We start from the raw sequence: 12981 nt of genomic DNA, 5'->3' as shown, positions 1-12981 counted from the left end.
CATTGAAAGATCTTAACTGCCACTGAGGGTAAACATGCAGCTCAATTACCCACCAGCCCACCGGTCGTTTGCCCATCATGCCAGTCCAAGCTCGAAGCCATGATTAAGAAAGCAAAGCTGATGGTTAACCCCTTAATGACAAAGCCCATATATGTACGGGCTCAAAATGCATTGTTTTCAATGGGTTTAGGGACCACCCATTGTCCTTAAGGGGTTAAAGGTGCGATGGACACATAGCTGGCAGTATATTTAAAAAAAAAGGTTTAAAAAAACTAAAGAATAGAACAGTAGCAATGTTCAACTTCATAACTTGTAAAAGGAATCCGCAAGAGTTTCTATCCTATGCCAAAAGTTGTTAGACTTTTATTGCCTGGTGAATTATTAGAGTTCGCCGTGGATTAAAATGTCGATACAAACACAATTTAGAGAGCAATTGAAACAGAATTAATACTTACAGACGTCTCAGTTCAGCCAGTCCATAAAATGCCTCAGGTTCAATGGTGCTAATCAAGTTATTCTTCAGATCCCTGGAGATACAGAAGTGTAGACACAGTAATTAATTATTAGGACGTCTGCCGTTATAAACGAGTGACGCCCACATTCTAATTTAACTCCATAATTATTAAGACAAACAAACAATGGGTTTAAAGTCAGACAAAGTGTTAAATACAACTAAACTTTATCATTGCAATATGAACCCATAAAAAATGACGGCGTTCTCTTCGCTCCTCTGGCCTCCTATGTTACTATAAAATAAGTTACTAAGATCTAAAAGAATTCGCAGTGTTTGGCCAACTGGAGAAGGACAGCCTGATGTATGCTGAGAAATATTGTGCTTTTATCTCAAGTGACTGGGAAAAATAATGTAATAATTAATGTTTAAATGTAGCAGATCGGCTGCTATAGTGTGAGGTTTCCAACTAGATTAGTCTCTACCCGGAGACCTCACATTGTAGCCCCCAATCTGCCACTGGAGCGGCAGTCATGGCGGGAATGGGATGTTGTCGGCCGGCAGACCACCGGGAATTCGCCCAATGTGCCAGAGGGTCAATCTGTGACCACTGATCACTACAGCGGCCGGCACCCGACATGAGCATCAAAAGCGGCCTTTCATATCAAGCCTTCTGTACATCATAAAGTGCTAGGACCATCTCGTAGTCCCCATTCCGGCCCCGGTGATCAGTGCAACAGTTTTATAAAACAAATACCGAACTTCTTAGAGTGAATTACGGCATAGCTTGATGTATAAACACAGACACAGCAGTAGGGTACAGATGTGTAGGTAATGGTTATGGTTTCAGCCCTCTTGGCTATTCTGAAAGCTCTCTCATTAAAAAGAAAAAAGTTAAACGCTCTCTGTTGCTGAACATTAAGCTTCATGAGACCAATGGCAATACTATTCGTTAAAATTCAGAAGCAAATCCTCAGATGTCAACTCCTGTAGGACTTGGATCCCAACAGCAGCGGATTAACACTTAGGAGAGGAATAACCCTACCGGGAAGCATAACTTTTAACTCTCGAGGTCAGGTTCATTTTATTTTCTGAATATTACTGATTAACCGTCTTTACACCCAGTTCAGTAAAATCTACATGGATAACTAAAGCTGTTAATATTATTATTAGTTATTTCAACGGCTGCATATGGATATTGAGATGAAAGCTCAATCGCGTCTAAGACATACACCTTGCGTTATTGATAGCTGGCAAGTCACATCATACATGAAAGTATTATAACAGATGGAGAACAAGCCTTATCAAACGCCGGGTAGACGGAAAAAAGCATTTAGACGCGGAGAAGCAAAAAACAATGTGTGAAGTCTTCGGAAACAAGGAGAGGTCTGACATTTTGGCTCCTTTGGGGATTTATCTCAGGGAGAAAATGTCAATTCTCCTCCTTTGTATAATTTCTGATGCATTCATTTTTTTTGGTTATGATTTATACCGGATGTGAGCGACGCTCATGATTTCTTCATCCAAAAAAAATAATAATAGCAGAAGCATTGCATAATTTCACAAATGGCATTTCATCGTTCCATTCTTAAGTAAAGTAATAGCATTTATAGACTAAAATAAGCAATATTTTATTTTATTTGTCAAATAAGAAATTTCCACTCTTTCTTATAAAGCGTGTGTTAGAAACCAAACTTCTGTGTATATGATGGGAGCGTCTTTCTTGACGTCCTGGTCACTGTATCATTAGGAATCTCCATTAAATTAACTCTCCGGTGTTGTTAAGTTGCTGATTGTTGTTGATTTGTGGATGTAGAAAATAAAGAAAACGTAATGACGTGAAGTGGATTATAGAATGCCAGCTCTGCGACTTGGAGACACAGATGTTAACTTCCCTGAGTTTAAAGGAAACATCTAGAAACTTTTGGGGATTTGGTTGACAAACAAAAAAAATCGTGAAAACACGATGGTTGGAAGGTAGGAAACTGGTCATAGAGAAGATATACTAAAGAAATGTGTGATACCTTTTACTGGCTTTATATAATTTATTTACATCAACCTGCTCATGAGTCATACTTATTGTAGATATTCAATGGAAGTACCATTTCCCCGTGAATATGTATAATATAAAATACCCTTTTTATTCATTTTTTATTATTATTTATTTATTTAGAAGAAAATTCTTCCAAAATGTTAAAAGTACATTTCAATCTCTTTGACTGCTCCAGGAATTTCCATTTGTTATATTTCTCGTATCCCTGTTAATTACTTTAACATCATTGTGAGAAGTCATACGGGGAATCCAAAATTGAGAATTATATGCTCAACATACAGTAATTCCTCCTTGTTTTTACATGATTTTGCACATTTTTATTATACAAAAAGAAAATTGGAAAGTGGACAGTGGGAGTTGGTAAATAATGTTTATTTATGTAATGGTTTCGATCCACAATTGCTAATTTAACAAACTGATAGCTAAATCGCGTAGTAAAAACATTTTTTGGACACGGATTATTATTTTCACAACAGGAAACGTATTTGTCCCTAAAGTCTAAAAAGGCCTTCTGGAAATGAGTGAATGGCTTACACAGGAAAGGCTTTCACAAAGCGGAATATTCACAATATAGCTGTCGAAAATTGCTGTGCTCTATTATTATATAAGATATTTTTATTTTTCCACTTGAACGCCTCTTTGAAATAATCCGTGCCATAGGAATTATATTTACATCAATCAGTCGTCAAAAGGAAAAAATGTGGGGGAGTGCGATGCACAAATTAAAAATTGTACCTTGTGTTAGTGTATTTGTCTACAAGATGTTGTACGTTTTTGATCCGAGTTTCGGTATAAAACCACCTATTTTATGAAAATTTCAAAGAAAAAAAGTTTGAGATGCCCAACAAGAACTGACAGACACATCATAGTCCGTCCAACGGTCCTCGCTCGGGAACATCTCAGGTTTTAGCTCTTTTGTGCCGTTATAGATGAACATTCTCCTTCGTCATAAATGTCTGCAACGTTCTGCAACAAAAACACTTCTTATAAGAACCGGAGATCAGTACAGTTCTAAAGTTTGGTGGATTTTTTTTTTTTATTTTTTTACTATTCTGACTGCCTGTTTTAATTGTTGTTTGTTTTTTTTTGATTGGCCAACCATGTTATTATACAAGAAAACTTAAACATTACTTTTTTTTATTGAGAATTTGGTAAAAGTACAAAATATAAGCTGATTATCCAGATGCATCCTGGCAAACTGGTAGCCCAGAAAAAGAATAACTTGCGCAATATATTAAACCCAAGCATTCTTTCTCGATGGCGAGCGCGGAAGAAATGTGTAATTAACATTGAAATAACTTTGACTTCTGTAAAGAGATCATTAACTAAAGTATCCCTGTACACTGTGTACCGAACCGGCGGCCAGAATAAAAAATTCCAGGAAATGTCGGTTCAGAGAATCAAAGTTTAATTCAGGGATCACGATATCTCTTTACTGCCAGCAGGTGCATATAATTTTTTTTTTTTTTTAAATCTTCTAGCTTTTAAATTTGTGATTTACCTTTTTATACTTTTATATAACCAGAAAACACTACAGCCAGAAAGCTTAAGGCAGTGACATTATACATGAAGTAATTGTCAATCTCTTTTCATGTATAATATATTGTGTGTTTTTTATGGTATTTGATTTTCTCAAATTTTCTCAATTTTTTTTCACCAAAATTTAGGTTTTGGGTTTTTTTATACATGAGCCGAACATGTCCATATGGCATGCTTTTTTTTCAAATATTTGCCATAATTGCAATTTAATTGACTCTATTTGGATCTGTATGGTTAATATTAACTGGGCTCAGACTCAGATAATACCAATTTCTAAACACAAACATTTTTTAGACAGCTTTGTAATGGCCTTTACATAGAGGGAGCAAGGCACAAACAAAATGATACAGAAGTATCCAAAAGGAAATAATTTGATAGAAAAAGAAAGTATTGAAGGTAGGACGGTCATTATACCTGAGAACTTCCCAAGGTAGAATACCTGGCGCTCTCTCTTCTTGTAGGGGCAGGGCTAGCCCTAGATAACCTTTTGTGGTTGGGGAATGGGAGGGAAGTGGGTGGGGAATGGGCATGTCCAAATACCCTTTTTCCTGCCCCCCCCAAAAAAGAAACTGACCCCAGGAACTGACCCAAAGATTCTGGGTCCAACTCGGAATCGTTCCAGGTGTGACTGTCATATATTTACAATCAGCTGCTTGATGTCTTCTTGGGAATGTTCCCAGATAATTAGAAAATGTCCTAAATACATTTTTTCTGCACAGTTTTAGCAATGTCCATTTCATACATCTGAGCCAAAGACAGATAAAAAAAAATCCAATTCCAGATAAAAAGAAGAACCCTTGATCTCTGATACAAGTTCTGACGGCATTGTCACTACAGAGTTAAGTCACTGTATCTGCCACCGCTGCAAAGACAAAACCCGAGGGGCCATCCTTCCTGAACTCAATGCTTATTTAGCATGAAAACATCTGTACCAAGGACGCAGACAAAATGAGTTTTATCCACTTTATCCGGCTTGTAAAAAAAAAAATAGAAGAGAAAGACAGAGCGCTCAAAATTCTGATTGTTTTAAGAATAAGAGAAATGGGTCTGGCCGTATCAGCCCGAAAGAAAATTGAATATTTAGTCAGGGTCAGTAGTTGGGTCAGTATAGAAAAAGATGTAAAGTTACATACGCTTTCAGCAACTCAAAGGTCTTTTGTGGAAACAATTCCAATGTGTCTTATTTAACCCTTTAAAGAACCAGGGCTTTTTTTAACATTTATTTTACTTTTTCAGCCTGCTCTTTATTAAAGAGCCCACTGTATAGAGATACACTTCAGGGGCTATTTTAACCCCAAGGATCTCTATTAGAATGTGGGACAAATTGTGATGTCACTGGTGACATCACTTGTTAGGGTTCCCCTTTGCAGTAGACAGTTCTCATGTAAATGTTCCCTCCACAGTAATCATCAAAGATGATGCTACTGGAAGGAAATGCCCAAAATTTCTATTTCGGGCATTTAAATCTCCGTTTAATGTAACCATGCTCAATTAGAGCTGCGTTACATTCAATCCGACAGCCCCATCTCTTGTTCACCGGCGGGGATTTAGCAAAAATGTCCTTGGACCCTAAAAACAGATTTTTTTTTGTGATGTGCCCCTTATGTCAATGGTTGTTAACAGTTTAAAGAATTTTGGCCACTAAAATCAATTTAAAGATGTTATTTGCAATTACACGTGGCCACATTGGTATTTATCAAAGGCTCTATTGAAGGGGTTAAAGCAATAATCACCCATCATGTCTTCTTATTTTCAATGTAAAATAATACTCAGCTGGGTTCCAAAGAGGTTATTCTCTAGTACAGGGTTGTCCAACCTGCAGCCCTCCAGCTGCTGCAGGACTACATCTCCCATAATGCTCTTTCAGCAGCTGGAGGACACCCCTGCTCTAGTATGTAAACAATCTGTTTTACATGCCAACCTAAACTAGCATCATTGATGTAATTAAAGATATTCTTCCGATGTATGCATTGTTCCATTATATCATGTTAAACACCTGCATACGGTGTTCTCTGCATTAACACGTAGATCATGCAATCACTGGAAGCGTAATGTAAACATAGATGTAGGCGCTATTATTTGGAGGCGTTTTCCATGGAAACCCAAGTAATAAAATGAGTTTATGTTTTGTAAAGACGCAGATGCTACTGATTAGGAGTAACTGGAAATCAAAAAAAAATGAATCTATTTCTAATGTATATTTGTTTTGATTAAACAGAATCTGTCACGCAGGAGGCGATGGAGACAGGTGCCTAGAACAATAAAAAAAAACTATGCAGAGTGTCGTAACAGAACTATCCGCAAATATAGAGAATTCCGAGAATCTGAATGCAGGATCAGACTAGAGCTTAATTAATTAATTAATTTTTAAAAATCACTTTTTCTAAGAAACTTTCTCAATTTGGTAGCCAGCGGTCAGTAGGTAACAACGTCGCAAAAAGAGTCTTGGAAAAGACCCCCCTGGACCATTCCTCCAACCCCACCTCATATATTGCCCCTCTTTGGCGATTTGAAATGTTAATAGGTACTGGGTGGAGTGGTGTACCTATCTCCAGTGATGCCCAAGGCCTAATCCAGGGCGATGCCACCAGCTGCCCCCTCCATGCCTGCCTTCCCTACAGCTAAGCCCCAGGGTATGACGTCATTTCTTTGTAAGGAAGTGATCACCCTTATAACCCGCCAGCTAAACATTGGTGCTACAGGGTACAGGCTCGTTGTTACGCGGCAGACGGGCTGCCGGCCGAGGCCAAAACATACCACCGTCATAAGATATTTTAAAGAACAGCCAATACTTAATATATCATCGGATGAAGTAATGAAAAGACGGGCTGAGAAGGAGGTGGATATTAACATATTATCCCATAAAGTAATCCCTGTTGCTTGTGCTTTAATAATTAACCCGCTCCCTCAATATTATGAATATCTGGGTTTGTTAGGTCTTAGAAGGTTGAGATCTATTTGAAGTTTTTATATATATATGTATATGTTCATTTAGGCATACCCATTTTCCTCCTAAAGTTCCTGAAGTTCAACAAAGATCAAAATAAAGTAATGCATTTGAAAAATAAAACAGGCATTCTAAACTTCGGAGGGCCAGGTTAAAGGGCCCTTTGCTAAATGAGTGGACTCAAAATCCAGCAACAATGTAACGAATCATTTTTATAGGCTGTTTTACAAGCGTTTTAATGACACCTGTGTTATTTATTTGAGTAACATAATATTTTGGATTGTCTGATTTTGTGTTTTCATTGCAGCAATTCATGTCCTAACGGCTTGTTTTTATAACCCTTTTAAATCTATGAATAAACATACCACTCCGCGGTATTCATTTCTCACCTACAGCTCTGTGATAATGAATATTTTTTGCATAGTTTAGCTTCAAAACAAGCTCCATAAAAGTATTTTCCATTCTCTGCTCATTGCTATGCAGGATCGTCTGTCACATTACAATGTAATGCATTGGATTGCATGTTTAACCCCTTAGTGGCAAAGCCCGTACATGTACGGGTTCCAAATTCATTGTTTTCAATGGGTTTAGGGACCGCCCATTGTCCTTAAGGGGTTAAACAAAAATTAATGGCTTTATGCAAAATAAGACACAGACTACGTGGCGAGATTAAAATGTCTCCATATGCTTGTATAAATTATGTTTCTTCTAAGGAGACTCGCCTTCCTTCTCATGTCTTCAAATGTCGAAAATGTAACCATTAATGGTAATAACAAAGTACACATATTAATCTATTTTAATAAAAGTTTATCACGAATAATTTTTATTTAATTGGTCAGATATTACTCAAACTAGCAGAAGTATTGAAATATAGTGTGATCAGATTGCCCTGCTTCCATCGAACACCCCCCCTAAGCTATTTGTCTATTTTATATATTTTTGTACGTATGTTTTTTTTTTTAATTAAAAAAAATTCTTTCAAATAATACAAAATTAGCATATTTAAAAAAAAGATGCTAAATATTATTTATAACATATAGAATGTATTTTTATGGTCTAGTATATCCTATCTACAGTGAATAATAATAATAATAACAACAACAACAACAACAACAACAACAACAATAATAATAATAATAACAACAATAATAATAATAATAATAATAATAATAATAAAAGCAACCACTGCAATAAACCTTCATCAACCCAGTTAAGCCAGCTAGAAAATGGCCGTGTTAAGATCTAAAATAAGCATCAGTGAATCATTTTTAGATAAACATTGATAACAGGGACCACAATATATTGTCATTTGGAAGAAAGCAGATACCCATCAGTTAAATTCGTCTTTAAAATGTGTTTGCAAAACCATACTCTGTTTCCTACTACGTGGAACCTTCTGACAGCTGTAAGGGAGATGAAATGCGTTAGATTCCGAGTCACCAGAAAACACATTGCACGGTATCGCTTGGTGACATAAGGCAGGTTTTCATTGTAGCTAAATATTTAGATTTTACATTCATTTAAAGGATAGATTGCCATAAGGACCTTCGTTTTTATTATTTAAACTGGTGGAAAATCGTAAACAAAGAGTCTGCGATAGAAGTAACAAATTGAGAGACGAAAGGAGGTCTGGTAAGTATCAAGTCAACCTATCCTTAAAAGCCCTTTGTGACTGTTAGTGGATTTCACCTCGACGCGGCTCAGACGTCTATTGGAACCTTATGCGGCTCCTATATGAATGATGTATTTCTTGCTCAGGATTGTTTGCACTAAGAAAATACATTAATAAATAAGGTTGTTGTAAGTTGCTGTTCCATGCACTCTCCTAAGTAACTAAATATTGTATTAGAAACATGATTCCTCGTACTTATGAATGCCCAAACCTTTCCCAGAATTCTTTACTTGTGTAAAATCTACTTAATTGTCACGCGAGCCAAGAGCAGGCAACAATAATAGTACAAGAACTGAAGATTATTGTGAAAGGCTTCTGTGTTTTGGGAGAAAAGAGAGGGAGGGAAAAGAAAAGAGAGGGAAGGAAAAGAAAAGAAAATGAAGAAAAAGAAAGGGAAGGAAAAGAAAGGGATGGAATAGAAAAGAAATGGAAGGGATAGAAAAGAAAGGGAAGGGAAAAAAAGGGAAGGAATAGAAAAGAAAGGGAATAAAAGAAAAGAGAGACGGAAGGAAAGAAAAGAGACGGAAGGAAGGAGGGAAAGACAATTATTTTTAAACAGATATTTAGGTGAGAAAAGTACTGACTTTTGAATTGAAAGTTAGTAACAACAGGCAGTGAAAGAAAATATAAAAAAATGTAAATGTTTACTCCCTGCTCCGTGATATGTTTACAGAGTATGCAATTTACTCGATTAACACTGGTCCAGTAAAATGTATCACCATTTACATTGGGCCATTAATAATTCACATTCAAAGTCACTTATTTAACCCCAATCCCCAGAACAACACAGATATAGACATTAAGACAATATATGATCTAATGCCCCTTTTTGCATCTATACAGTGCTTTGAAGTTGTTGAAATTTTCAATTTGTAGATTAAACTGGGATTGAATAGTTTGTAATTTCAGGGAATGTCCCTGTAATTCGGTCCATTTTCACCACATGCCAAATTCACCATTTCTGTTTGAAGGTATAGGTGCGCATGAAGAAATATTTTCTGAAGAATCAGTGTTAATTCGTTCAGGGAATACAGAAATGCAAATACAAAAAAAAAATGGAACAGGATCACATCAATGTATGAAAATATAAGCCGGCTGTAAGGAATTGATGATTGCCCACGAAAGTTATCTGAATAGTGGAGCAAAATGTTTAATATCCATGGGTAGGTCAGACATTAGAGTAATAATCAGGAAAACACATTATTTTAAGATAACATTGTTAGTAGATGGCATTTGTTTTGAATAAGCACACTTTATATGCAGTAGCCATTTATAGGAACTCTTTGGGTTTGACCCAGAGTCTCCGGGCGAAGCATTGCTTCCCGGGGTCTCCGAACCATTTCTCTCTTTAGATTTAGATAATGTACCCGCTATGTTATAAATTGTAAGGGTATCACAAACATAAGTGATTTAAGTTACACAGATCTTGAAGATACCGTACCAATGAGACCTCAGATATTTTTGGAGAAGATTTTATAATCCAATAATATATAGTGCGTAATATATAGTGCATTCTATGCCAGACTGTGTTCCTATTTAATTATACTAAGAGAAAATTCTCTTCCTTCACTAATCTGTCCCTCCTCTACCTATCCAGCTGTTACTTTTTGGGTTCTGGATTCAATTATACACTGCATTATGCAGCTTCAATTATACAACCTAATTATACCGCACAATTACAAAGAAATTATATTGTTTCAATTACACCATGCATTATAAAGGCTGTTTCCCTAAACGGACTACCAATTCTTGCTATAAAAGGTCCGAAGGGCAGCTCTGCAGATGTGACTAATTCATGCAGCCAGCACTTTCATGGAGATCCCCCCTCCCCCAATTTTGTATTATTAGTATCAGATAAAAAATATGTTTTATATATTTTATAATTCTCAATAATGTTCTGTTTACTTTTTCAATCAGTTCTCATTTTTGCATAATATAATGTTTTCACGCAGCTGTAAATTAGCCATTTGTATGAGTTCTCGCTCTGTTATCTTTGTCCAATCTACTAGGCAAACACTCCAAGTCCTTATCACATACTCTGCGATAAACACTAGAATGACTCAGTCTTAATCACCCAGCTGGACACTCTGACTAATGAAATGGACTTCATTAGCATTGCCTAATGCAAAGGCGGCATCTAGGTCTGCAGATAAAGAGAGTTTATTGGGAACGCTATATAGATGACTTAAGCACCTACAGGATACTTTACGCAATCATCAGATGCAATATTTGCACATAGTACAGCCACGAGTACAGCCAGTCATTATGATCCAGACATGAAAAGAAGATCTGTAGTGGGGTACAAGGCAATTCAGACAGTTTCCTGAAGGTGACCTGAATGACAGACATGCACGTGATGCGCTCCGAGCATCGACCACGGAGTTCCTGACAATATACACCAGACACTAATGGAAATGGAACCCCTGCTAGACTACTTTTTAAAGGTGACCAGGGAAAGCAAGGAACAGATTGCATTATAAGAAGGTTCTAGGTGCAGTTTGTCCCAATAGCATTAGTAAAGTAAACTTGTTAGGTGACTACAGGATGAGAAAAGGGTATCAGACGTAGAAGGGGGCTGGCTGCGCTTAACATTCTCCAATGGGCATGAAATTGTGTTAGCGATGGGTTAATTCACAATGATGGTGGTTGGAGTCATGCCACTGGAAATACAATCAATGTCTAACATCGCGAGATAAGAACGTATTTTTGGTATCCATGCAAAGTTTAGATATGTCCGTAATGGCCGGGTTCCCACACGGAAACTCCAGAGATTGAAAACACTGATAGATATTTTAATGGTTATTATAATGACTGCCATATGTGGGAATACGGCGGGTAATAAATGTGATCTGCGTTCTCTTTCTATGTAAGGAACAGTAAAGAACAGAAAAACTAAATATTTTATATCAAACCCACCTACCACACAAAATACAAATTTACTAAAACTATCACTCGTCAGGTATCTGTACTGAAAATGTTGCCCTTTTTTCATTGGATTTGTTAACCATTAAGCTGCTAGCAAAGTAGGATTGTGTCTCCATAGGGTTAATTTCACTTAAGCCTCCAATCTCAATGGACATGGCATGGGGGGGGTATATAATTTGTAGCCATTAACTTGAATAACCATTTGAATGAAGTTCAATAAATCACAAAGTTCTATTGTAATGAGTAAGGATTGCCCGGTTCTAATATTGGTCTTTCTGAAAACTATTACCTGTCCCAAGTGAGGTTAAAATGTCCTACAATTCAAGATCAATTAGTTTGTTATAAGGATGGAAAAACATCGACGAAAATTAGATAAGCACCATCAGTAACCTTAGTCATAACTTTATTTATTCTTTCAATATTTTCCATGCTGTCTTGGAATTCTTTGTATCCTTGAAGGAAATTTACTGAAGATAAAGAGCCATATAAAAAAGAATTAATGGGGTCACTGGGTAAAAAATATCAAACCAATAACAACTTAAACAGTTAAAAAGATTTAAAATCATCCAATACAACGGATGATTAAAAAAATGTCAACTGGCCGGAATTCTATTTATTCCATTCCATGAAGGAGCATATGGAAGATGAACTAGATAAATAAACAGTTAACATTTTTCCAATGCTGTCTCTTCTGCTTTGCCAAAAACCAATTTTCGAGACCACATTTTATGCTTATATTTATAGAACTATCTCATCGCGACCTGCGATCTTTCAGGTTCACAGCGTTTTTTTGATATGTAAGTCATTTGGGCATGTACATGTAACGTGTAACTCAATCAGAGGCGGAAACAAGAGTCAAAAGTTCATCAAGTATATTTTTAACAATTTCTCAACTTTTGAAAACATTTGCGATGGGAATTGGATAAAATTCTTACTCACAGTTTCTCAAGGGAGTTTAATCCGAAGAAGGATCTATTTTTCACAAGTGAGATTTTGTTATTACTGAGAATCCTGGGGGGAAAAAATAGCATTTTTGTTTTTAGCATTGAAACAAATTAGAACATGCTGTGTGCAAAAATGATACACTTGAAATAATTATGTCAATATATATTTGCTCAAGACAAATATTGGTAATTTATTATCAGCCAGATGTTCACCCCATTTCTCATTTAATCAACCATTCAACGAGTTAAAACCTTCAACTGACCACAAAAAATCACCAATATTATCAATGCTGGAAAATTCACAATTTTTTTCTGGCCTTTCCGAGTATAAATGTTAAAAAAAATTACAATAAAATTATTCTAAAACGTTAAATTTACCAGAAAAAAATATCTTAAAGGAGCAGTTTTCTCTTTATTTTCTTTTTCTTTTTTTTATGGATGTTAAAGTTA

General features: G+C 36.2%; 1 protein-coding gene across 1 annotated transcript in view; it reads right to left on the bottom strand.

Moving 5' to 3' along the window:
* The window catches only part of LOC149288665 (adhesion G protein-coupled receptor A3-like), a 166064-nt gene that overhangs the window by 137971 nt on the left and 15112 nt on the right, over positions 1–12981 (bottom strand). The window contains exons 2-3 of the mRNA XM_089491379.1: positions 12527–12598; positions 456–527 (exon numbers count right to left, since the gene is read on the bottom strand). Of these exons, the coding sequence (XP_089347505.1) occupies positions 456–527; positions 12527–12598 (144 nt within the window). The remainder of the gene's footprint in view (positions 1–455; positions 528–12526; positions 12599–12981) is intronic.

The sequence above is a fragment of the Sceloporus occidentalis genome, unplaced genomic scaffold (assembly GCF_023333645.1).
Source record: "Sceloporus occidentalis isolate IW3139 unplaced genomic scaffold, rSceOcc1.0.p SCAF_50, whole genome shotgun sequence".
In the NCBI taxonomy this organism is placed as follows: domain Eukaryota; kingdom Metazoa; phylum Chordata; class Lepidosauria; order Squamata; family Phrynosomatidae; genus Sceloporus; species Sceloporus occidentalis.
This window is presented reverse-complemented; position numbering and strand designations above follow the sequence as displayed.